The sequence below is a fragment of the Phytophthora parasitica genome (assembly GCF_000247585.1).
Source record: "Phytophthora parasitica INRA-310 unplaced genomic scaffold supercont2.2, whole genome shotgun sequence".
NCBI classification, from domain to species: domain Eukaryota; phylum Oomycota; class Peronosporomycetes; order Peronosporales; family Peronosporaceae; genus Phytophthora; species Phytophthora nicotianae.
The window spans coordinates 760,662-779,131 of record NW_008648988.1 but is presented as its reverse complement, the minus strand read 5'-3'; the positions used below and the strand labels follow the sequence as shown (position 1 = coordinate 779,131).

The 18,470-nt window shown below is 53.5% G+C and overlaps 9 protein-coding genes across 10 annotated transcripts; 5 read left to right on the top strand and 4 right to left on the bottom strand.

Moving 5' to 3' along the window:
• Positions 1 to 65: 65 nt before the first annotated feature.
• Positions 66 to 1,450, top strand: PPTG_02294 (hypothetical protein). Its single transcript, XM_008893354.1, has 5 exons — positions 66 to 399; positions 466 to 497; positions 569 to 618; positions 693 to 806; positions 882 to 1,450. Exons 1-5 carry the CDS (start codon positions 88 to 90, stop codon positions 1,172 to 1,174), a joined length of 801 nt encoding a protein of 266 aa, XP_008891602.1. The 5' UTR covers positions 66 to 87; the 3' UTR covers positions 1,175 to 1,450.
• On the bottom strand, positions 589 to 3,672 carry PPTG_02293 (hypothetical protein). The gene is made up of 3 exons (XM_008893353.1): positions 3,251 to 3,672; positions 2,999 to 3,175; positions 589 to 2,926 (listed from the first exon to the last, which is right to left on the bottom strand). The coding sequence occupies exons 1-3, from the start codon at positions 3,561 to 3,563 to the stop codon at positions 1,548 to 1,550; spliced, it is 1,869 nt and encodes a 622-aa protein (XP_008891601.1). The 5' UTR covers positions 3,564 to 3,672; the 3' UTR covers positions 589 to 1,547.
• Positions 3,673 to 4,882: 1,210 nt separating this feature from the next.
• On the top strand, positions 4,883 to 7,756 carry PPTG_02292 (hypothetical protein; the record flags this gene model as incomplete). Its single annotated transcript, XM_008893352.1, has 4 exons — positions 4,883 to 5,037; positions 5,127 to 5,271; positions 5,341 to 7,572; positions 7,643 to 7,756. The coding sequence occupies 4 exons, from the start codon at positions 4,883 to 4,885 to the stop codon at positions 7,754 to 7,756; spliced, it is 2,646 nt and encodes an 881-aa protein (XP_008891600.1).
• A 285-nt stretch (positions 7,757 to 8,041) lies between these two features.
• On the top strand, positions 8,042 to 8,902 carry PPTG_02291 (hypothetical protein; the record flags this gene model as incomplete). The annotated part of the gene is made up of 6 exons (XM_008893351.1): positions 8,042 to 8,211; positions 8,300 to 8,357; positions 8,438 to 8,536; positions 8,593 to 8,615; positions 8,682 to 8,781; positions 8,861 to 8,902. 6 exons carry the CDS (start codon positions 8,042 to 8,044, stop codon positions 8,900 to 8,902), a joined length of 492 nt encoding a protein of 163 aa, XP_008891599.1.
• Positions 8,785 to 9,597, bottom strand: PPTG_02290 (hypothetical protein). Its single transcript, XM_008893350.1, has 2 exons — positions 9,443 to 9,597; positions 8,785 to 9,376 (listed from the first exon to the last, which is right to left on the bottom strand). The coding sequence occupies exons 1-2, from the start codon at positions 9,590 to 9,592 to the stop codon at positions 9,137 to 9,139; spliced, it is 390 nt and encodes a 129-aa protein (XP_008891598.1). The 5' UTR covers positions 9,593 to 9,597; the 3' UTR covers positions 8,785 to 9,136.
• Positions 9,598 to 9,599: 2 nt separating this feature from the next.
• On the bottom strand, positions 9,600 to 15,082 carry PPTG_02289 (hypothetical protein). Its single transcript, XM_008893349.1, has 3 exons — positions 10,909 to 15,082; positions 10,723 to 10,835; positions 9,600 to 10,653 (listed from the first exon to the last, which is right to left on the bottom strand). The coding sequence occupies exons 1-3, from the start codon at positions 11,433 to 11,435 to the stop codon at positions 9,674 to 9,676; spliced, it is 1,620 nt and encodes a 539-aa protein (XP_008891597.1). The 5' UTR covers positions 11,436 to 15,082; the 3' UTR covers positions 9,600 to 9,673.
• On the top strand, positions 13,165 to 13,917 carry PPTG_02288 (hypothetical protein; the record flags this gene model as incomplete). Its single annotated transcript, XM_008893348.1, has 1 exon — positions 13,165 to 13,917. The coding sequence occupies one exon, from the start codon at positions 13,165 to 13,167 to the stop codon at positions 13,915 to 13,917; it is 753 nt and encodes a 250-aa protein (XP_008891596.1).
• PPTG_02287 (hypothetical protein) lies at positions 14,409 to 15,590 on the top strand (the record flags this gene model as incomplete). Its single annotated transcript, XM_008893347.1, has 1 exon — positions 14,409 to 15,590. One exon carries the CDS (start codon positions 14,409 to 14,411, stop codon positions 15,588 to 15,590), a length of 1,182 nt encoding a protein of 393 aa, XP_008891595.1.
• A 59-nt stretch (positions 15,591 to 15,649) lies between these two features.
• PPTG_02286 lies at positions 15,650 to 18,462 on the bottom strand. Of its 2 annotated transcripts, XM_008893345.1 has the most exons (4): positions 18,232 to 18,462; positions 18,090 to 18,153; positions 17,957 to 18,022; positions 15,650 to 17,902 (listed from the first exon to the last, which is right to left on the bottom strand). In XM_008893345.1, the coding sequence occupies exons 1-4, from the start codon at positions 18,432 to 18,434 to the stop codon at positions 16,610 to 16,612; spliced, it is 1,626 nt and encodes a 541-aa protein (XP_008891593.1). In that variant the 5' UTR covers positions 18,435 to 18,462; the 3' UTR covers positions 15,650 to 16,609. The 2 variants fall into 2 exon arrangements, with proteins under 2 accessions (XP_008891593.1, XP_008891594.1); XM_008893346.1 differs by having other exon boundaries at positions 18,090 to 18,232.
• Positions 18,463 to 18,470: the final 8 nt, after the last annotated feature.

Genomic DNA, 18,470 nt, shown 5'->3' with positions numbered 1-18,470 from the left:
TCCCCCTGAAAGTAACGATATGATGTTGCGATAGTGTGGCGGACATCAATTATTTCGCGTTTTGTACACAACCTGAGAGCATTATTGATGATGCCTTCGCCTGCGGCAGTGCGAGCCATCTACAGGTGTCTCCTGCGCGACGCGCGCGAGCTGCAGCGTACGCCGCACTTCAATATCCGTCGCGAGTTGCAGCTGGAGCAGTGGGGAACCGGTGGCTTCGTGGAACCACTTCCGACGCAAGAGGATGCGCAGAGCACGAACGATCCGAGGGTCCTCACATCGCTGGACGAATTCCGGAGGCTGAGGGACAATGCATTTCGCATGGGATCGCCCAGCGTCGACATCGTTCAGAGCATCCGGGTGGCATTTCGACAGAACATGCAGATCAGCGATCAAAAGGTGAAAAAATGCGGATCGAATTATTGAGGGTGGGCTGATGGATCGCTGATCTTTTGTGTGTGGCAGGCTGCGAGTGCGAAGTTGGACGAAGCAATTGAGTAAGCGGCAATGATTTTGAAATGCTGTTGAGTTTTAGGTGAACTCACTATTGGGGTTTCAAATGTTGCAGAGCGTTGAGCGAACTATCAGACCAACTTTTGTTAGCTCAGTGCTCCAGCGGTACGTTTGATCATAATTGAGTGGGATGGTTGTGGGTTCCTGATAGGCAATTGCTTGTTGTTTGATGTTTACAGTGACTGTGACAGACGGTATCCGCATCGAGGCATCGAGTAAGTATGTGCAGAGCCACAGCAACCCAGCCTCGAACACCTACCGCTTCACGTACCGGGTTACCATCACTAACCAAAGTAAGGATCTTCTAATCGTGTCAATTGCTGCTCCATGAGACTACGCATGTTCACACGTTCGTTTGTGTATTCTAGATGAGGGGTGCTCGATTCAGATACTGGGACGCCAATACACGTTCGAGAGCGAGAAGGGCCAAAGGATCGCGCTTCCACGGAATTCACCTGGAATCGTGGGCGCTACACCTCTACTGTCGCCGGGTCAGACGTTCGAGTACGCCAGCGGAGTAGACATCGACGCCCCACGAGGCTCCGTTACTGGCTGTCTGCACGCTGTGCGCAAGACGGGCGACGACGACGACGGTGATATCTTCGACGTGCTTGTGTCGAAATTTGCGCTGATAGCTCCAAACACACCTAGCAACAGGTGAGCTGGTTGCAAAATGAAGCTACAAATCATTCCCTGGCTTCGTTATTGCTGCAATGCAACCTTGTCGATGAGGCCCCAACTACGATCACCTCGCAGTTTGCCCCGGAGCAATATACCGTTCGTCAGTGTCGTCACTGAGGCGTTACCAGCAGCACGAGAACGGAGAGTAGTTCAATGGGTTTTTGCGCTGCTCCTACTTTAATGAAGTGGGGCCCTAGTGACCCATTAGAAGGTGTGTGTACATTTACTTCAGCACTTCTCTGCTGGCTTCAGAGCATGCATACGTGGAGTTCTGTCGACGTCGAGCTGTTGCTTTCATGCACTATCAAAAACTCGTATCTCCATCAGCCAAGCATGCGCTACTCCTAGGTCGCTTACTCGACCAGCGCGTGGTACGTTGGGTAGTACATCTTGGAAGCGACAAAGTCCTCCAGAGTTCCGCCGCGGCGAATCGTCGGCCGGAAACCGGCAACGTCTTCCTCAATAGCAGTCTCACAGACCGCAGTAGCCACCTTGAGCGACACATCACGGATGTTCTCCACGGACGGGAACACCTGGCCGTTCGCAATCTCCTCCGGAGTCATGCACTGCGACAGCGCCTTGGCAGCCGCGTAGAGCATGCCGTCCGTCACGCGGGTGGCCTGGATCACCGACGATGCGAGACCCACACCTGGGAAGATGAACATGTTGTTGCACTGGCTAATGTTGTATTGCGTGCCGTTGTACATGACGGGCTCGAACGGACTGCCACTGGCGAACACGCACTTGCCCTTGGTCCACTCGTAGGCCTGCTCAGCCGTACACTCGGCCACTGACGTGGGGTTCGACAGCGGGAAGACAATCGGGTGCTCTGCGTGCTTGGCCATCTCTTCCACAGCCTCCTTAGTGAAGGCACCGGCAGCAGCACTCAGGCCCATCAGCATCGTGGGCTTCACCTGCTTGATCACGTCCACAAGACTCGTCTTGTCAGCGATATCCTTGCGCGAGAAGAACTGTTGGCCCGAGTTCAGAGACTCGCGAGATTCGCCCAGTAGTCCGTGCTGGTCGAGGATGTAAAAGCGCTCACGAGCCTCCTCGGTCGTCATACCTTCACGTAGCATGCCCTGGAGCAACGTGGTGGCCACGCCCAGACCAGCACTACCAGCGCCTAGAATTACAATGCGCTGGTCCTTGAGCGGAATGTTAACTCGCTCACATGCGCTCAGAGCGCCAGCCAGAACCGTGGCACCCGTGCCTTGGATGTCATCATTAAAGCAGAGCTGCTTCAGACGGTACGCGTTCAGCACATCAGCAGCGTGTTCGCTTGAGAAATCCTCGAACTGCACGAGCACCTTGGGCCAGCGGTGACGCACAGCACGCATGAACTCGTCCACCATAGACCAAAAGGCTTCACCGGTGAGACGCGGCTGCTGTACACCGAGGTAGTACGGGTCCTCGAGGAGCTTCTTGTTGTTGGTTCCCGTGTCCAGCATCACCGGGAGGACCTTGCGCGGGTCAATGCCACCAGCAGCCGTGTAAAGTGCCAGCTTTCCGATAGGGATACCCATACCGTTGGCGCCAAGGTCACCAAGACCAAGGATACGGCTACCGTCCGTGACCACGATCACCTCCACGTCGTCGCACGGCCAGTTGTGCACCATAGCGCCGAACTGACTGCGATCACGCGTGCTGAAGAACATACCACGCGGGCGACGGAACAGGTGACCGAACTTCTGGCACACAACACCGACGGTCGGGGTGTACACGATGGGAGCTGAAGTTGAAGTTTGACATGCACACAAGTGTGAGTTGGCGGCGACAATTATGAGTTTCTAAATGAACGCACCCATTTCTTTCATGTGCTTGATCAGAAGACGGAAGAAGAGCGTCTCGTTACGGTCGTGCAGGTCTGTGAGGAAGCGGCTCTTGCTGAGTGGGTCCTTCTCCTGGCAGAAGGTGTCGTACAGCTTGGTAAGCTGCGCCTCCACCGTCAGGCGACGCGGCGGCACCAGGCCACGCAGACCTATCGATTGCACACACGCAAGATATTAGACTGGGTTGCAATAATGCATCAAATCGATCACTAGCCCTAGCGTACCGAGACGGTCTCGCTCGACGTGAGGGAAGCCTGTGCCCTTGTTGTAGAGCGGGTCGTGGATGATGTTGAGACCCTTTAAGCCCGTCTTGATGGGCGGGTTGTACTTCTTGAGCGTCGTTAAGTACGTGTCGAGCGTGTCATGTTCAGAGCCTGTGGGTTCGCCGAAGTTCATGGCCTCCTCGTCCTCCTCGTGGTCCTCAGTGGAGATGGGCGCCGATAGGAAGCGCGTCTGCAGCGCAGTGGAAGCACGTGGCACAGCGGCCGCCGCATGCTGCAGCGAGCGCTTCTGGGAGCGTATCTGGCGCGCCAGCATTGTGCAAAGGGTGTAGGAAAAGTGGTGCTTGGTGCTTGGGAGCGAATTGTCGAATAACCAAGCAGCCACACGAGCTGACACTGATTGCTGTGCTGCACACAAATTGACTGAGGTATCCGGTGACGGCAGACATGCTAAGCCTGAAAACTGTAGAGAGCTCTTCAAGCCCAAATCTGCCCAAATTGTGCCACCATCTGACCGAGCCCATTATGAGTGGCGGAAAATGAATAACTTAGAATATCATTGGCTGAAAACATGACTTGATAAACAGCCGGGATGTGCATCATTTTGACTGTTTGAGCGTCATTGGGCTGTTGTTGCCGCAACAACACGCTGGCAGAACGCAGATCCAGTGCTCGATTTCTAAAGTGACGGCCCTGTCTCAACTAACTACAGGAGCGCTGCTTCCGATACCTTTGGCCGCCAGGACTTCCAACAAGCTACATGTACCCGAGTCAGACCTGATGAGCAGCACTAGTTTAGTTCTGCCACCGATTGGTTCTTCTTCAAGAGGGACATACGAAGGTACACGCGGTGTAAACAGCACGAAAAGCAATGGTGGCGGTTGTTAACACCGAAACCAAGAGATTTCGAGGTTGAGGTCGCCGCATTCGTGGAGATGGTTGGTGTAGCATACCCCCAATGCAGAGAACACACCTCATTCTTTCGTTTGCAGCGCTAATGAAACTTTGTTTCTTGCGAGTAGTCACCGCCAGAGCTCTCGAGTAACGTGGACGTTTACAACCTTATTCCTGATACTCATCACCAATGACCGCTACTGTACGGTAGAATTGCAGTATATGTGTTCTTGTGCAGGCACTGTCGTTGGAATAGCTAGGTGCGTGGCCTCTGTATTTCGCTGAGTGAGCAGCAGCATCGCTCGACACAGCTCAACAACCGCTCAGTTCGAACTCCTTTTCTCCAGAACATTTTGTGCGTCATTAACGCACCATGGTTGCCAACCAATGGCAAAGTTTTTAACGATAAAGTTGAACTTGGGACGTTGAAGAGCAGAGGCCGGGTGCCGTAATATTGAAAACGTGTCAAGCAATGTCCAATTCGACGTACACATTTTGTGATTGTGTGGACAACATGATATTAGTGTGCCGAACGTACAATTGGGTTGACCACCTCACCCACAATTATGCGAAATGTGTCGCCGAAACACGTGCAGCGTAAATCACAAATGTGGCATAGTGAATCCAAGTTATTTCCCCACCGTGTCATCGAAACTTGGATACGTTTTCAGAAAAATCCGCTGGAAGCTCATTTGGCAACTAGCCTTGAAGGAGAGAGAATCTTTCACAAGCAACAACATTATGGCGGACAGCGCGTTCAGTGAGGCGGGCAAGAAGGCCGGACTGGAGGCCTGGCGCATTGAGGACCTCAAGCCCGTGGCCGTGCCAGCCGCCGAACAGCACAAGCTGTACAGTGGGGACAGCTACATCTTCCTCAAGACGAGCGAGGCGACGACGTACGAACGTACAACCCATTATCATTAATCCCACACACTGCATCTAACCTGTACCTGTGCGTCTCTCTCTCTCTCTCTGCTATCAACAGCGGCTTGACATGGGACATCCACTTCTGGCTGGGCAAGGATACGTCCACGGACGAGAGCGGTGTGGCTGCTTACAAGACCGTGGAGCTCGATGACGCGCTAGGCGGTGTGCCCGTGCAGCACCGCGAGTGCCAAGGCCACGAATCGGTGGGTTCATTATACCTCAATTCATTAAGGTTGCCTCGACTGACTAATAAAATAATTGTGTACCTGTAGCCTCTGTTCCTGTCGTACTTTAAGTCCACCGGCTTGCAGTACCTCGAAGGTGGCGTGGCCAGCGGCTTCAACGAAGTTAAGCGCGATGAGTACGCGACGCGTCTGTACCGTATCAAGGGAAAACACACGGTGCGCGTCGAGCAGGTGCCGCTACAGAGCTCGTCTCTGAGTGTGGACGACGCCTACGTCCTTGACGCTGGCCTTGAGCTCTACCTGTATGCTGGCAAGGAGGCCAACCGTCTCGAGAAGTCGAAGGCTCTGGAGTTCATCACCAAGACCAGGGAAGCTCGCGGAGGTCGCGCTGACGTCACATTCATTGACGAAGACCCGGAAAATGCTGCCTTCTGGGAAGCTCTGGGCAGCTTCGAGACTGTGACGCGGTCGGGTGAGACTGACGAGCACCACGAGAACGCAGTCAAGAAGAACACAACGGTACTGCGTGTAAGCGGCTCCACCGACGACAACCTGCAGGTTGCTGACGTTACTCCGTCATCGGGAGTGCTCACCAAGGACATCTTGAAGACCGAGGACGTCTTCATCATTGATGTGGGTAACGAGGTGTTCGTGTGGGTGGGTAAAGCCGCCTCTGACAGCGAGCGCAAGAACGCGTTGACCGTTGCTGTGCACTACTTGAAGGAGGAAGGTCGTCCCTCACACACGCCTATTACTCGTGTGGTTGAAGAGGGTGAGACGCCGTTGTTCACTGCGCTGTTCAAGGCGTGGACGGAGCCTAAAGTGCTTGAATTTGGCTACCAAGCCAGCAAGGGGGTTGCGAAGATGCAGGACGACAAGCCTGTTGATGTTAAGGCGTTGGTGAAAGCTGCGTCGCAGGATGAGGAGGATATTGGAGTGGATCCTAACGGTGATGGCAACCACGAAGTCACAGTGTGGCGTATTGAAGACTTTGACAAGGTGGAAGTGCCTAAGGAACAGTATGGACACTTCTACGATGGTGACAGCTACATTGTTCTCCATGTGGTGACACCCTCGAGTGGCAAGCCAACGCAGGTGATTTACTTCTGGCAGGGACGCTCGTCCACGACGGATGAAAAGGCTGCGTCGGCTCTGTTGGCAACGTTCTTGGATGACAGCATGCATGGAACTCCGGTTCAGGTCCGTGTGACGCAGGGCAAGGAGCCGGCACATTTCCGTGCGCTTTTCAACGGAACGATGATCGTGCACGCTGGTGGCAAGGCCAGTGCGTTTACTAACCGTGACGATGAGGATTCGTACGACACGGACGGAGTTTCGCTGTACCAGGTCAAGGGAACCAACGAGAAGAATACTTTGGCGGTTCAGGTGGACGAGAAGACGTCCAGCCTCACCTCGGGCGACTGCTTTGTGTTGGTTACTCCTAGCAAGGTCTACGAGTGGCAGGGTAACGGTAGCAGCGCTTCTGAGCGCGAGATTGCGTCCAAGATTGCCTCGATCCTCAAGAAGAGCCGTGATGCTGAGGTTGTCGAGGAAGGCAGCGAGTCCGATGAGTTCTGGGAGTTCTTGGGTGGCAAGGGCGAGTACGCTAAGACCAAGTCTTCGTTTGAGGCCCCTCACGAGCCTCGTCTGTTCCAGTGCTCGAACAAATATGGATACTTTGACGCTCGGGAGATCGTCAACTTCGGCCAGGACGACCTTAACACGGACGATGTCTTCATCTTGGATACATACACGACTCTGTACGTCTGGATCGGTGCTGGTGCCAACGAACCTGAGAGACGAGAGGCCATGGCGCTCGCTCAAAAGTATTTGGCGGTTGCCAAGAGCGACGGACGTGGTGACGGTACGCCTATTGTGGCCGTCCACTGCAACAACGAGCCGCTTATGTTCACGAGCCACTTCTTGGCTTGGGACGACGAATTCTTCACCAAGAACGAATTCTTGGACCCTTACAAGACCCGTCTGCAGAAATTAAAGGAGGAAAAGGAGAAGAACGCCCCCAAGGATCTTCCTGGCACCATCACTAACGAGGATATCCGGGAGAAGGAGGCTCCCCTGTCTCCCAAGGCTCCAGCATCGCCCAACGTTGCTCCTGTCGCGACAAGGGCTGTCCCTATTCTGCCTACGGAGGCTCCTGTGCCAAAGGCCACTCCGGCATCGCCCAAGGCTACCCCGGTGTCCCCAAAGGCTGCTCCTCCTGCTCCGGTTTCGGCTAAGGCGACGGGCAGTGCTGGTGAGACTTTTTCGTACGAAGAGCTGAAGGCTGGCGTGGAGGGTATCGACATTGCTAGAAAGGAGGTAAGTGAAGATGTTTGTGGCTGTATATTCACGTAGTTTTTCGATACTGACATTTTTTTTTATCGTACAGAGCTACCTCACGGACGCTGAGTTCCAGACGGTAATGGAAATGAGCAAGGACGAGTTTGAAAAGCTCCCCAAGTGGAAGCAGCAGGCCAAGAAGAAGGAAGTCAACCTTTTCTAAGCTGCAAGATCATGACTGAGGAGCTTCACTTCTCGCAGTCCTGTCGTGTATGCTGCAATGTGAAAAAGATTTTCATAGCTTACGTGATATGAAGTAACGAAATACGACATGCAACATTGCAACAACATACACTCCTCTTGTAGCGTTTTGCCGACTACATTCACTCTTCTTGTTGCCTTTTGCTTCAAACTCGACACGACGAATTTTGCCGGATATTCGAACTGCATTTGTTGCCGGATAAATTTCGATACTGAACTCAAATGTAGCACTTCGTATCAGACCAAGATGGCGACAGTGACGCTTGGCCGAAAGCTCGCGCCATTCACGCCCAGCGGTGACGGAGTGCTGGACCATGCGCTCGATCTACTGGCGCTCTCAAGCGACGACGTGCTGTTCGACTTGGGCTGCGGTGACGCACGGATACTGGTGCACGCCGCCGAGAAGACTGGCGCCAGGTGCCGGGATCGTTCGATTACGTTGGTGAAATATTTCATGAAAATTGACTGGTACCATGGTATATTGCGTATGGCTCTTATGTTGCAGATGTGTCGGCGTGGAGTACGATGAAGACCTGGTGAAGCGAGCGCGGACACGCGTTGAGGTGATGACACGCTTGCGTCTCTTTGGGTTGGTGTTATTGGCACAGCCGACTGATGAATCTTTGCATTGCAATTGATGCAGGAGCATGGAGTGGAGGCGCTGGTGGAAATTCGGCATGGTGACGCGTTGGAGGTGGATCTAACGTTGGCAACGGCCTTGTTCCTGTATCTCGTGCCACAAGTGAGTGGATCATTTCATGTTGAAGTGGTGATCGAATGCTAATGTGGCGTCTGCAGGGAATTAAGATGCTCCTCCCGAAGTATGACTACGAAATTGTGTTGTGATGGTCCATCTACATCTAATGTGGAATCGCTTTTTTGCGCAGGCTAGAAGAAGCACGACGACTGCAGGTGCGCATAGTGACATACGTGTTCTCGATACCAGGCTGGAAACCGGACGACCAGCGCACCTACAAAGGCACTAAAGTATGTTTTGTTCTTGTTGCCAATAAGGGTGCCCAGATGGACCTCTTTCATGACCTCATATTTTGTCATTTGCTTGCAGGTATACCTGTATAATTCATCGGCGCCAGCCCCTGAACAGTGATCGACACTGTATCTACACAACCACTCAAGCTAAACACAATTCCTCCATCCTATCCGGATCCAGTTGTCAAGAGTTCCACGACAGTTCCCCCAGCCATAGTTTATCATCGACCGATTCCTTCATTTGTTTCTGAGTTTTTTGTTATCCCGTTGCTCGGAAGAATTATCACCATTACTCTGCATTCCCTTCGGATCCCCCAGCAACTAGGGTACAACTTTAGCTTTAAGAGCTAGCTTAGAACTGACGAGTCTTCATCTCCTCCTGAACGGCAATAGCCGACGAGTACGAGTTGGCAGCGTACGTGGCGAAGTTCCGGTCCTTGGAGTGCGTAGTCACGATGTACTGACGCGGCACCTCTGGGAAGCCCTCAGGACTCGTGTACTGGTGGTGGCGGTGGAAGCCAACCTTCTTTTGGGCCGGAAGGTCATCGTCCAGCCGCCACTTAGCGCCTTCCGCCACCTTAGACAGGTGCTCCTGCATTGCCGAAGGATACAGGGGTTAGAGCATCGTATTCAGGAACGTTAAGGCGCCACGACGCACCAGAGTGTCCTCCTCGCCCTGGCTCTTGGGCGCCATGAGCTTCGAGATGAACTCGCCGACCGGGTTGCTCGCCATTATCGTCCGCCTGCCTGCACTTCCTGTGTAAGAGCTCTGCACCTCTCGTTGCAAAGTAGACCTCAACAATATCATAGTATGCATATTCGAAGGTTAAGTAAGACCACCAGAAAAAATGAAGTCTATTTGGTGTGCGTACACAAAGGCAAGTTGAAGCTAGTCCCACGCAGATGAACCGCCAAAGCCCACGTCGGGCGTGAAGTTGATCTGCGTCAAGTCCACGGGCTTGGACTCGACGCTTTTGGCCTTCTTGGCCTTCTTGAACTGTTTCACGGCCACCACACCGCTAGCGATCTCCTTTGGCTGTCGTTGGTCTTTCTTCTTGTCCAGTTTCTCCTTTCGTTTCTTCACCTTAGCTGCCTTCTTCTCCGCCTTCGCGTCTGTCTTGGACGGGGACGCTGTCTGGTCCACTGACTCGCTAGCTTCAACCTGCTTTTTGTGATGTTTTGCCTTCTTTTTTTCAGGTTCAGGCGTAGTAGCAGCCTCCTTCTCCGGCTTGTCTGTCTCGGACTGCTCGCTCTTCTGCCTCTTGTGGATTTTCTCCTTTTTAGGAGGCTTTTCGCCATCATTATTGCCGTCCTTACTAGACGTGGCCTTCCGGGACTCCTCTTTCGACTTGGATTTCTTCTTGACCTCGTCCCGCTTCCGCTTTCCGGTGACAACCTTCTTTTCTTTTTTACTCGAAGGCGTCGACTTCTTCTCCTCCTTCGGTGGAGCTACGTAGCCATGCACGCGCTTATCCAGCACGCGAGTGGCATCGCGCACGACCAAATTCGGGAACAACCGCTTCATTTTGAAGTTGTACTGCTTGTGCTTGGCGTCGAGTTTCTTCGCCTCCTTAATCTGCCGCTTTTCCTCTTCGGAAATGTCGGCCTTCTTGCTCTTAGTCTTGGGCCTCTTTTTCTTCTTGTCGTCATCACTATCACTTTTGTCGTCGTCACTCTCCTCTTCATCGTTATCACTGTCACAACTGTCGTCCTCCTCGGTGGAAGATTTCGCCGCGACATCAAGTTTCTTTCCGCAAATGGGGTTGCCAATCAAATTTAATTGCCGCAAATTCTCAAGCGTGCTCAGCGCCTCCAGACCAGACCAATCGTCAATCTGGTTGTGACTCAACTCCAACACCTTAAGATTCTCTGCAAAACCACCATGGCCACAGCATTAGAGCATGAATAAACCATACTAATAACATCACTTTTCCTTACTCAGTTGAGCCAAATGCGCCGGGATTTTCTTAATCCGGTTGTGCGAAAGTCGCAGCTCCGTGATCTCCGACAATTGGCTCAAGTTCGGGATCTCCTCCAGCAAGTTATGCGAACTGTATATCATCATTACAGCAAGTATATAAGTCAGCTATTCGATGATCTCTTGATCTCACAACAAACTCGTACATGGAGATCTTCTTGAGACTCGGGAGTCCGTCCAGCACGCGCTGTGGGATCTCCGTGATGCGGTTGTTGCTCACAATGAGCGAGTTGAGCTCCGGCAGTTTGGGCATCCAGTCCAATGCTGATATGGAGTTGTTGTTGAGTACGAGTGCCTTAAGCGTGCGGACGTTTCGCAGCACCTCGAACGGAATGCGCGTCACGTTGTTCTCAGCGGCGTTGAGGATCACGAGCTTCTTGAGGTGCTGGATCTCGGCCAGACCGTCGCCGTTTAGTTTATTATCCGTAAGCTTGAGCATCGTCACACGCGGTACTGACTTAAGCTGGGAGAGTTTGGTGAGCTTGTTGTAGCTCAGGTCCAACTTGGTGGCCGTCTGCAGCCCCTCGAGGCTCACGATGCTCTCAATACCGCGCCCCGTGAGGTCCACTTGCTGACCATTACGCTTCACGATTTCGTCGCGGAACTGCTGCAGCTTCTCAGCCGTCAACTTCTTGATGCGGCGCTTGCCAGGCTGCTCCGACGCGTCCGCCATGGTCCACCACAATTGCTCAGCTTTGACTGGTGCTTATTGGACAAGGGTCATTGAAACGGGGAAATATAGTGACATATCACTTCAACGACTGCAACTTTCGTGGAATCATGGACCCATGATGGAGCTAGGACGTTCCAATGCGCGCGCCACAACAATCGTGGCACGTGACATGAGTATTGGTCGAGTCGACCCGACGACTTCAAGGATGACAGCTATGCGCTGCCGCAGCTAAGCAGATCGCCGTGCAATTGACTACAAGGAGGTTGTTGATGCGCGACTGTAGACGTAAGAGACCGATTAGGTGGATTTAGTATTAATATTGTGCGCGTGTGATCGGTTTGGTGCCCATTTCGGCTCTTGCAGTGCTGACGTCGTATCATACAGCGGCAAGGGCATGAACATGCTTACCAACACCAACCCGCATGAAAGTGTAGCGATGTGTTAGGAGGATCCTCAAAGGCGTCTTCTTCATCTCCTAGGATAGACGAGCGCAGCTGCAACGCTCTACGGCGCTCTCGATGATGCAGGCCAAAGAGTGTAGACTCCAAGCGGTCTTAGCCACTTCAACATCATTCATTACCAGCGCCCGAGTGCCCTTTGCTTCGGCCTGAACTATCCACACAGGTCACGCAACGAGTTGTTTGCGGGGCGGTACAGTACTCGGCCGAGCATCGTAAATGCATGTTGCGAAGCGCAGCCTACGAGCCATAGATGTGATCGCCGAGCCCTAGGATAGCAGGACCTGTTTGCAATGGAGCGGATAACAGAGTAGTGACACTGGACCATCCGGCTCATGTACATGTAACGAGTCGCTTGATGCTTGCACAGCTCGATCATCTCTTGCCGAAGTCACACCTCGCCGATCCCACTGCCGTCGACAACGCCGAACCCGCTTGAATTAAATTGACGAACCTGTCGTTCCAACGCGCGTCTTGCTTGTCAGCACCAATGTGTGGCAAAATGTGGCTCCGGGAGCTCCTGCAGCGTAGCAAACGGCGACTACCGTGACGGCTACTTGACCGTTTTGTGGCACTTCCCGAGCACACCGTATTTCTACATAGAGAGCCTTGAGAGGCACTGTGCCTCTCCACTCCGACGACAATTGCGCTGGCCTACCAAAGCGATCTCGAACGCATCAGCGCCTGTAAGCGGCTCAATATGATACCAACGGTATCACATCTCATTGCCGCCGCACCGCATGCATTTTTCTCGCCAAGCTGTCTAGCGTCGGAACACCAGATCATTGCCGGGTGGATGATGTCAACGAGCAGCAACATGCCCAAGTGACACCAAAGCTCTTGTCTCTCGCGCGCGTGCCCATCAGATTTGGCATGCAAACGGTTTGGGCAGGTTATTCGTCCAGACGGCGGCGACTTGAGCTCAGGTCATACTGCGGCCAAAGTGTCCGCTCCGCGGCTGAAATGGCGACCGGATGGGCTGTAGGGGAGAGAGAGGCGAGGGAACGACGACAGGCGAGAGACGTGGTCTTCAGCAAGCATGTCCGGAGCGCCAGCAACGTCGGCACGACTCACTTGAGCACTTGACGACCAGCACGCAGCAGCATCTTGGCTACGACAGACGCGACCGGCCGTTATTTCATCGCTCCGCGTACCTCCGGCCTCATAGCAGCAGCAGCATACCCGACGGATTTTCGCCGGGTCTCACTTGCCAACTCTCGGTCGCTAAAGCATTGACCAGAGTACAGTCATCATCAACCGCCTCACCAAAAATGATGGTCGAGCCGCGCTACACGTCCGTCATGCGCAGCACGCGCAGCGGCAACTATTATAATGTTCCGATCTCCACCGATGCGATGGCCAACCGCAAGCACGACATGTCTGCGTTTACCAACTATGATGGTTTCGAGCACGAGGCAGTGGCCACCGCTTGGGGCACGACCACCATGCGCCGCCTGCCCGCTGTGGCCAAGCGCCGTGACCTCAACGCCGCACTGGACGGCGTCGCGCCCTCCAAGGACCCGCACACCTTCCAGCCGGCTTTTGCCTTCGATCTCAATAGACTTGTGGCTTCACTCACCAAGGGCTCGGCCAGCTCCAGCAACAGTTCGTCTTTCACTTCAACACGCAGCCACGGCGAGCCCACGCCAGAGCCCATGCCTGAGAACTCGCGGATACCTGTGCTACCCGAAGCCGCAGCGCCTCGACAGCGTGGACGACGTGGAGCTCTTTCGGGCGAGGAAGAACTCACGCGTTCATATGCCTCGCCCAACTCTACGACCCCAGAGAACAGCATCATCACGTACAGTCTCAATAAGCGCAAACAGAAGCGGCTGGCCGCCAAGGCACTAGCCGCAGCGTCGGTTAATGGCCCCAATTTCGAGGTAGCCGTGGCCGACGCCGGTAACGAGCATCAGCCGCAGTACGTACCACGTTACGTGCCCGAGTACCAGTCCGACGTGGCGATAGCAATGTCGTCACGCAACCGCGAGCCCTCGCTGGATGAGCAGAGCTACGCGCTATAAGGCGGGCGGAGCTAGTAGCAGTCTCCGTCCACCAGCTAGTCAGTCCCTACCTAATTATTAATCCGTGCATGAGTTAGTTAAGCGTAATGAACGCAGCCAGCGGTAGCTGTGGGTATTCTTCATCCTTGCATGCATTGCCTATGATAGTTTTCTTGCTACTTCTTTCGGCACCGCCGTCTCCGCGATAACGAAGCGCGTTGGATCGATCGCTGCTTCGACGGCTTCGACCAGATGGGGCGGCAGCTCACGACGTGCTAAACTGTCGGCTCTGTCGTGGCGCTCGAAGTAATGATGCTACTGCACACCGAACTGCCTCATCTTGTGTCTGATCTGCGTCTGTCAGCTCCATTGCGCGGGCGAACCCATTCTAGTAGTGGAGAAGAAACCGTCGTGCCTCTGCCCAAACTTTGACTGAAGCGGCTACAGCGGTAGAGAGAATAAGAGGCCGGACCTTTATCGTAGCATCACGACGCTAAGCTTATCTGCAGAACATGGGCCAAGGGCAGAGCTCCATCCCGACAACAGAGGTGGCGGCGCTCGTGGAGCTCTACGACGCGCTGAATGGCGACCGCTGGCGCCGCCGCGACGGCTGGAAGCAGCCCACGCGCGACCCCGAGCAATGGTTCGGCGTCGAAGTGGTCATGGGCCACGTCGTGGCGCTAGAACTGCCAGCTAACCAACTGAGCGGGTGTCTACCAGCGGCCAGCCTTACGCGGCTGCCACAACTCCGCGTGCTCGATCTGTCTAAGAACCAGCTGCGCGGCGAGATCCCGGCTGAGCTAGGAACCCTCTCGAGCCTCAAGCGCGTGGATCTGAGCTGTAATGACCTCACGGGCGCAATTCCGCGTCAGATCGGCGAGTGCGGCCAGCTACAGGAGCTCAATCTGTACCAGAACTCACTGTCCGGTTCCATGCCCAAGGAATTGGGCAAGCTTCAGAGTCTGAAGACACTGCAACTACAGCACAACAACCTGTGCGGGGCTTTACCCGAGGCTCTGTGTGAACTCTCGCAGCTCACCAAGTTCAGCGTGCGGGGCAACTGCCTCACGGGACGCATTCCGGCGGACATCGGCCGCTTGCAATCACTCGTGTTCCTCTCACTACGCAATAACGAGCTGACGGATGTCATCCCGCCGTCGATTGGCTGCTGCAAGGCGCTTGAGTTCCTCAATCTGTCCAGTAACCAGCTCAGCGGTCCCATTCCCGAGACGCTGGGCGACCTGGAAGACCTCGAGTATCTCTACTTGTTCGATAACGCACTTGAAGGCCGCGTGCCGGGCAGCATCGCGCGACTTAAGTTCCTTAAAGAGTCCGACTTCCGCGACAACCGTCTGCGTGGTGAGCTACCCAACTTCCTGGACGGGTGCTCTAGTCTTGAAGCCGTCATGACCAAGTGGAAAAACCGTAAAGCCAGCTACCGCCACGCCGTCCTAGGAGACCCTATGCCCACTCCCGATACGCCGCCTACATCGTCGCACCAGTTCTTACAAACACTTGAAGATCCACCCTCCAATTCGTCCGCCACCTTCTTGAGCCGAAGCTTCGACCACAAAGGCAGCAGCGGTGAGCCGCCCGACGGAACCCCAGAGGACGACCCTGCTAACAACTCCCATCTCGTCGCCGAATTCTCGCGGAAGCGCGTCTTTCACCTCTCTGCAGTGCAGACTAAATGATGGTAAATTCCCCCGAGGTTTCTTATAAGGGTTGAATGAATTGCGTATATGCATGACAATGTGGTCGAAATTGTACGCTCTCGTTGATTTTTTATTCACAAAGAATATTTACCTTTCAAAAGTGCCCCTGCCGACGAAGACGTTCGCATTCCAGAGGCTGTCGACGCCGTAGCTCGAGCCAATTCAATGTCGGGACCAGTGACACTCGCGAAATCGAAGTAGCGTTATAGTAAAGAGGCAGTGCTACCGTTCGCGTTGACAGCAGGCAGCATTCGATCCAGCTTCACAGGTTCTTGGAAACCAGGGAGGGTGATCTCTTAGTCCGCAGTTGACTGCGATAGCAGCGGCCGAATGGTCTCAACCGCTTCCCTTGGCTTTGAGATCGTCGCATGCTTAATGGTGACTGCCAGACTTCTCGGATACCCAAAGGAACAGCAACGAGTTTGTCAGATTTGTCAGCAGAGCCATCCCCAGGTTAATGGTGAGGATATTGAACACGATGAGTTGTGACATCGTCTGACACACCAAGACTTCTCCAATCTACCTCTTGACATCGATCAGCATCCTCGCCTTAGGTAACACGTCCAACTCGAATGGGTGCGTGTTCGCCTAAGAATTTAGTGTGATAATGTCTGTGCGTCCAACAAGGTTCGTGTTGAAACGAAGCAGTCCGATGTCGAGGCTATCGCTCTCTTTCTGTCCACAGGCACTACGCATAGATCTTCATTTGTGAGACCGCTGCCGATAGTCTCTTTAATGTACGCGATAAGCGCTCTCGTTGCTCCACTTCAGACTTTCACCGTCCCTTTGAAACTGTTCGGCAGGTTTCGGTTCTGGAAATCAGGGGCCAACTCAACGTGAACATATCTCCCAATAGCTCGTTTGTCTTCTCTCAACCACAGCGCCATGAGAAACATCCCTGCTTTCAGGAAGTACGCTAATTGGGGCTGTCTTGCAGCGTTTAATCTCTTCTGTTTAATGCGTTGCATTGGTGAATTTGACTATTTTGTCGGAAGTATCTAGTAACTTAGCGAAGATGCCTTGAGATGGAAGTAGCTTAAATCCAGTGCAGCTGAGTCTTTCAGAGGGCCGTGGTAAGTGCCACCGCCCAGTACGAACAATTTTCCAGCGTCGGTGAGGACGCTGGAATGCCATGCGCGAGGAGTTAGAGTGTGGTCACTCGGGATTGGCACCTTAAACCACTCAGTAGTTGCAATGTCCAGTATATACACACTGTCGTCCTCGGATTCAGCAATTCGTCCGCCAAAAACGAAAAGAAATTCGCCGATTGTGTGAGCTGTGTGGTATGACCGTGGAGGTGGGATATCTCCGGAGCACTGCAACACTGTCCAAAGCCGCTTCTCCAGGTCAAACAACCATACATCATTCATTCTATCATCGTTGAGTTGGCCATTACCACCGAAGACAATAAGTCGAGGAGCGTGGTTCCCCGAGCTCGGTGTCAAACACATCGAATGACCATCCCGAGCAGAAGGCCAGACAGCTCCTTCTTCACGAGGGCCAAACTCCTCCCAAGCAACCGTTGCATCCACCGAGCCGTGTGCATCACGGTCAGTTCTAACTCTTGACAATCGCAAGGTCAGCAATTGATCGCTCACTCCTTGTTTCGTTCGACCGCCAAACATGTACACGCTTCGGTCACCGTTACCATCGACAATTGACATCGCTGCGTGGCCTGATCGAGGAGCAGGAATCTCCTTCGAGTCCTGTGGACAATGTGGTTGTATCCATTGAAATCCTCGAGGCGAAGCTGGTATGAGTAAATGCACGCTGGAGTCTTCACCTCGTGACGATACTCCACCGTACACGCAATAGAATTCGCTGCCTTTGCTGCCGATAGATGAAGTCGAATGCCACGCGCGGGATGACGGAACATCGATGCCTTGAGTCGGTATTATGTCCCAGCTTGAGTTGTCATTCTCCTCTAGCACGAATACATCCGGCCTTTGCTCACGCACAGCTCGTCCACCAAACAGATAGATGCGTCCGTTGTCTCCTCTGAATAGCGTGTGTCCATTTACAGCAGCAGGGCCTGGATTACCTCGTACAGCGCTCTTCGACCAACCTCCGCGGACAGAATAAATCACTGCAGCTCGAACGCCCGCCCTTCGTAGTTCCACGTTAGCTCCGTTTCCACGCTGCTCCACGGCAGTAGCGGCATCCACAACGGTTTGGAGCTTCGCATAGCATTCTTTGTTATGTGGTTCGAAATTCAGTGCTGCCATTAGGTCGGCAACTGCTTGTTCATATTGCTCTAGGGCAATGTGCGCCGTCGCTCTACGCATAAACGGCTACAGCTCATCGTCACCAAAATGTCCATCACTGAATTACACTTTTGCTTGTACCTTAATCGTCGGAGCCACCTCAATCGCCCTGGTGCAGTCTGCAACTGCAAGATCAAACTCCTTGAGCTGTAGTAGATAGCAGCAAACAATGAGAATGGAGTTCTCAACAACGAAAGATTTATCACCAACACACTTTCAGATATGCTGCAGCTCGGTTTGAGAGACACACGGCGTTGTTTGTATCCATTTCGATACATCTGAAGACGTTGTCACATAAAGAAATAGTTAGTATTACTGCTGATCAATGTATGGAATGCGGAGCGAGGTCTAGAGACCGAGAGTAGGAGGAGATGGCGTCGTGCAGGCGCCCCTGGCGGAAGAACGTATTGCCCTCGTTCTTGGTTTTAATCACGAACTGCTCATCCACTGCGGACTTCTCATGTGCAAGCAGTTGGCCGTGGCCACTGGCGTTTAGCAGCTCCCGGAGCTGCGCAGGCGTGAGCTGCTGGAGCTCTCGGCGAAGCTTGTCCTCCTCCATGATGACGAATTACCTGCTCAAACGAATATAGATACG

Excerpts from the sequence above, each read along its gene's own strand:
- PPTG_02294 (XM_008893354.1), top strand. The coding sequence starts at position 88 with ATGATGCCTTCGCCTGCGGCAGTGCGAGCCATCTACAGGTGTCTCCTG. Across the intron at positions 400-465 it reads TGCAGATCAGCGATCAAAAG|GCTGCGAGTGCGAAGTTGGA; the intron begins GTGAAAAAATGC and ends TGTGTGTGGCAG. Across the intron at positions 619-692 it reads GTTAGCTCAGTGCTCCAGCG|TGACTGTGACAGACGGTATC; the intron begins GTACGTTTGATC and ends TGATGTTTACAG.
- PPTG_02293 (XM_008893353.1), bottom strand. The coding sequence starts at position 3,563 with ATGCTGGCGCGCCAGATACGCTCCCAGAAGCGCTCGCTGCAGCATGCG. Across the intron at positions 3,176-3,250 it reads CGTCGAGCGAGACCGTCTCG|GTCTGCGTGGCCTGGTGCCG; the intron begins GTACGCTAGGGC and ends TGCAATCGATAG. Across the intron at positions 2,927-2,998 it reads CAAGCACATGAAAGAAATGG|CTCCCATCGTGTACACCCCG; the intron begins GTGCGTTCATTT and ends CTTCAACTTCAG.
- PPTG_02290 (XM_008893350.1), bottom strand. The coding sequence starts at position 9,592 with ATGATATTGTTGAGGTCTACTTTGCAACGAGAGGTGCAGAGCTCTTAC. Across the intron at positions 9,377-9,442 it reads AGGGCGAGGAGGACACTCTG|GAGCACCTGTCTAAGGTGGC; the intron begins GTGCGTCGTGGC and ends TCGGCAATGCAG.
- PPTG_02289 (XM_008893349.1), bottom strand. The coding sequence starts at position 11,435 with ATGGCGGACGCGTCGGAGCAGCCTGGCAAGCGCCGCATCAAGAAGTTG. Across the intron at positions 10,836-10,908 it reads AGTCTCAAGAAGATCTCCAT|TTCGCATAACTTGCTGGAGG; the intron begins GTACGAGTTTGT and ends GATGATATACAG. Across the intron at positions 10,654-10,722 it reads GGCGCATTTGGCTCAACTGA|AGAATCTTAAGGTGTTGGAG; the intron begins GTAAGGAAAAGT and ends GTGGTTTTGCAG.
- PPTG_02286 (XM_008893345.1), bottom strand. The coding sequence starts at position 18,434 with ATGGAGGAGGACAAGCTTCGCCGAGAGCTCCAGCAGCTCACGCCTGCG. Across the intron at positions 18,023-18,089 it reads GAGCTGCAGCATATCTGAAA|CTCAAGGAGTTTGATCTTGC; the intron begins GTGTGTTGGTGA and ends TATCTACTACAG. Across the intron at positions 17,903-17,956 it reads AGGTGGCTCCGACGATTAAG|CCGTTTATGCGTAGAGCGAC; the intron begins GTACAAGCAAAA and ends GATGAGCTGTAG.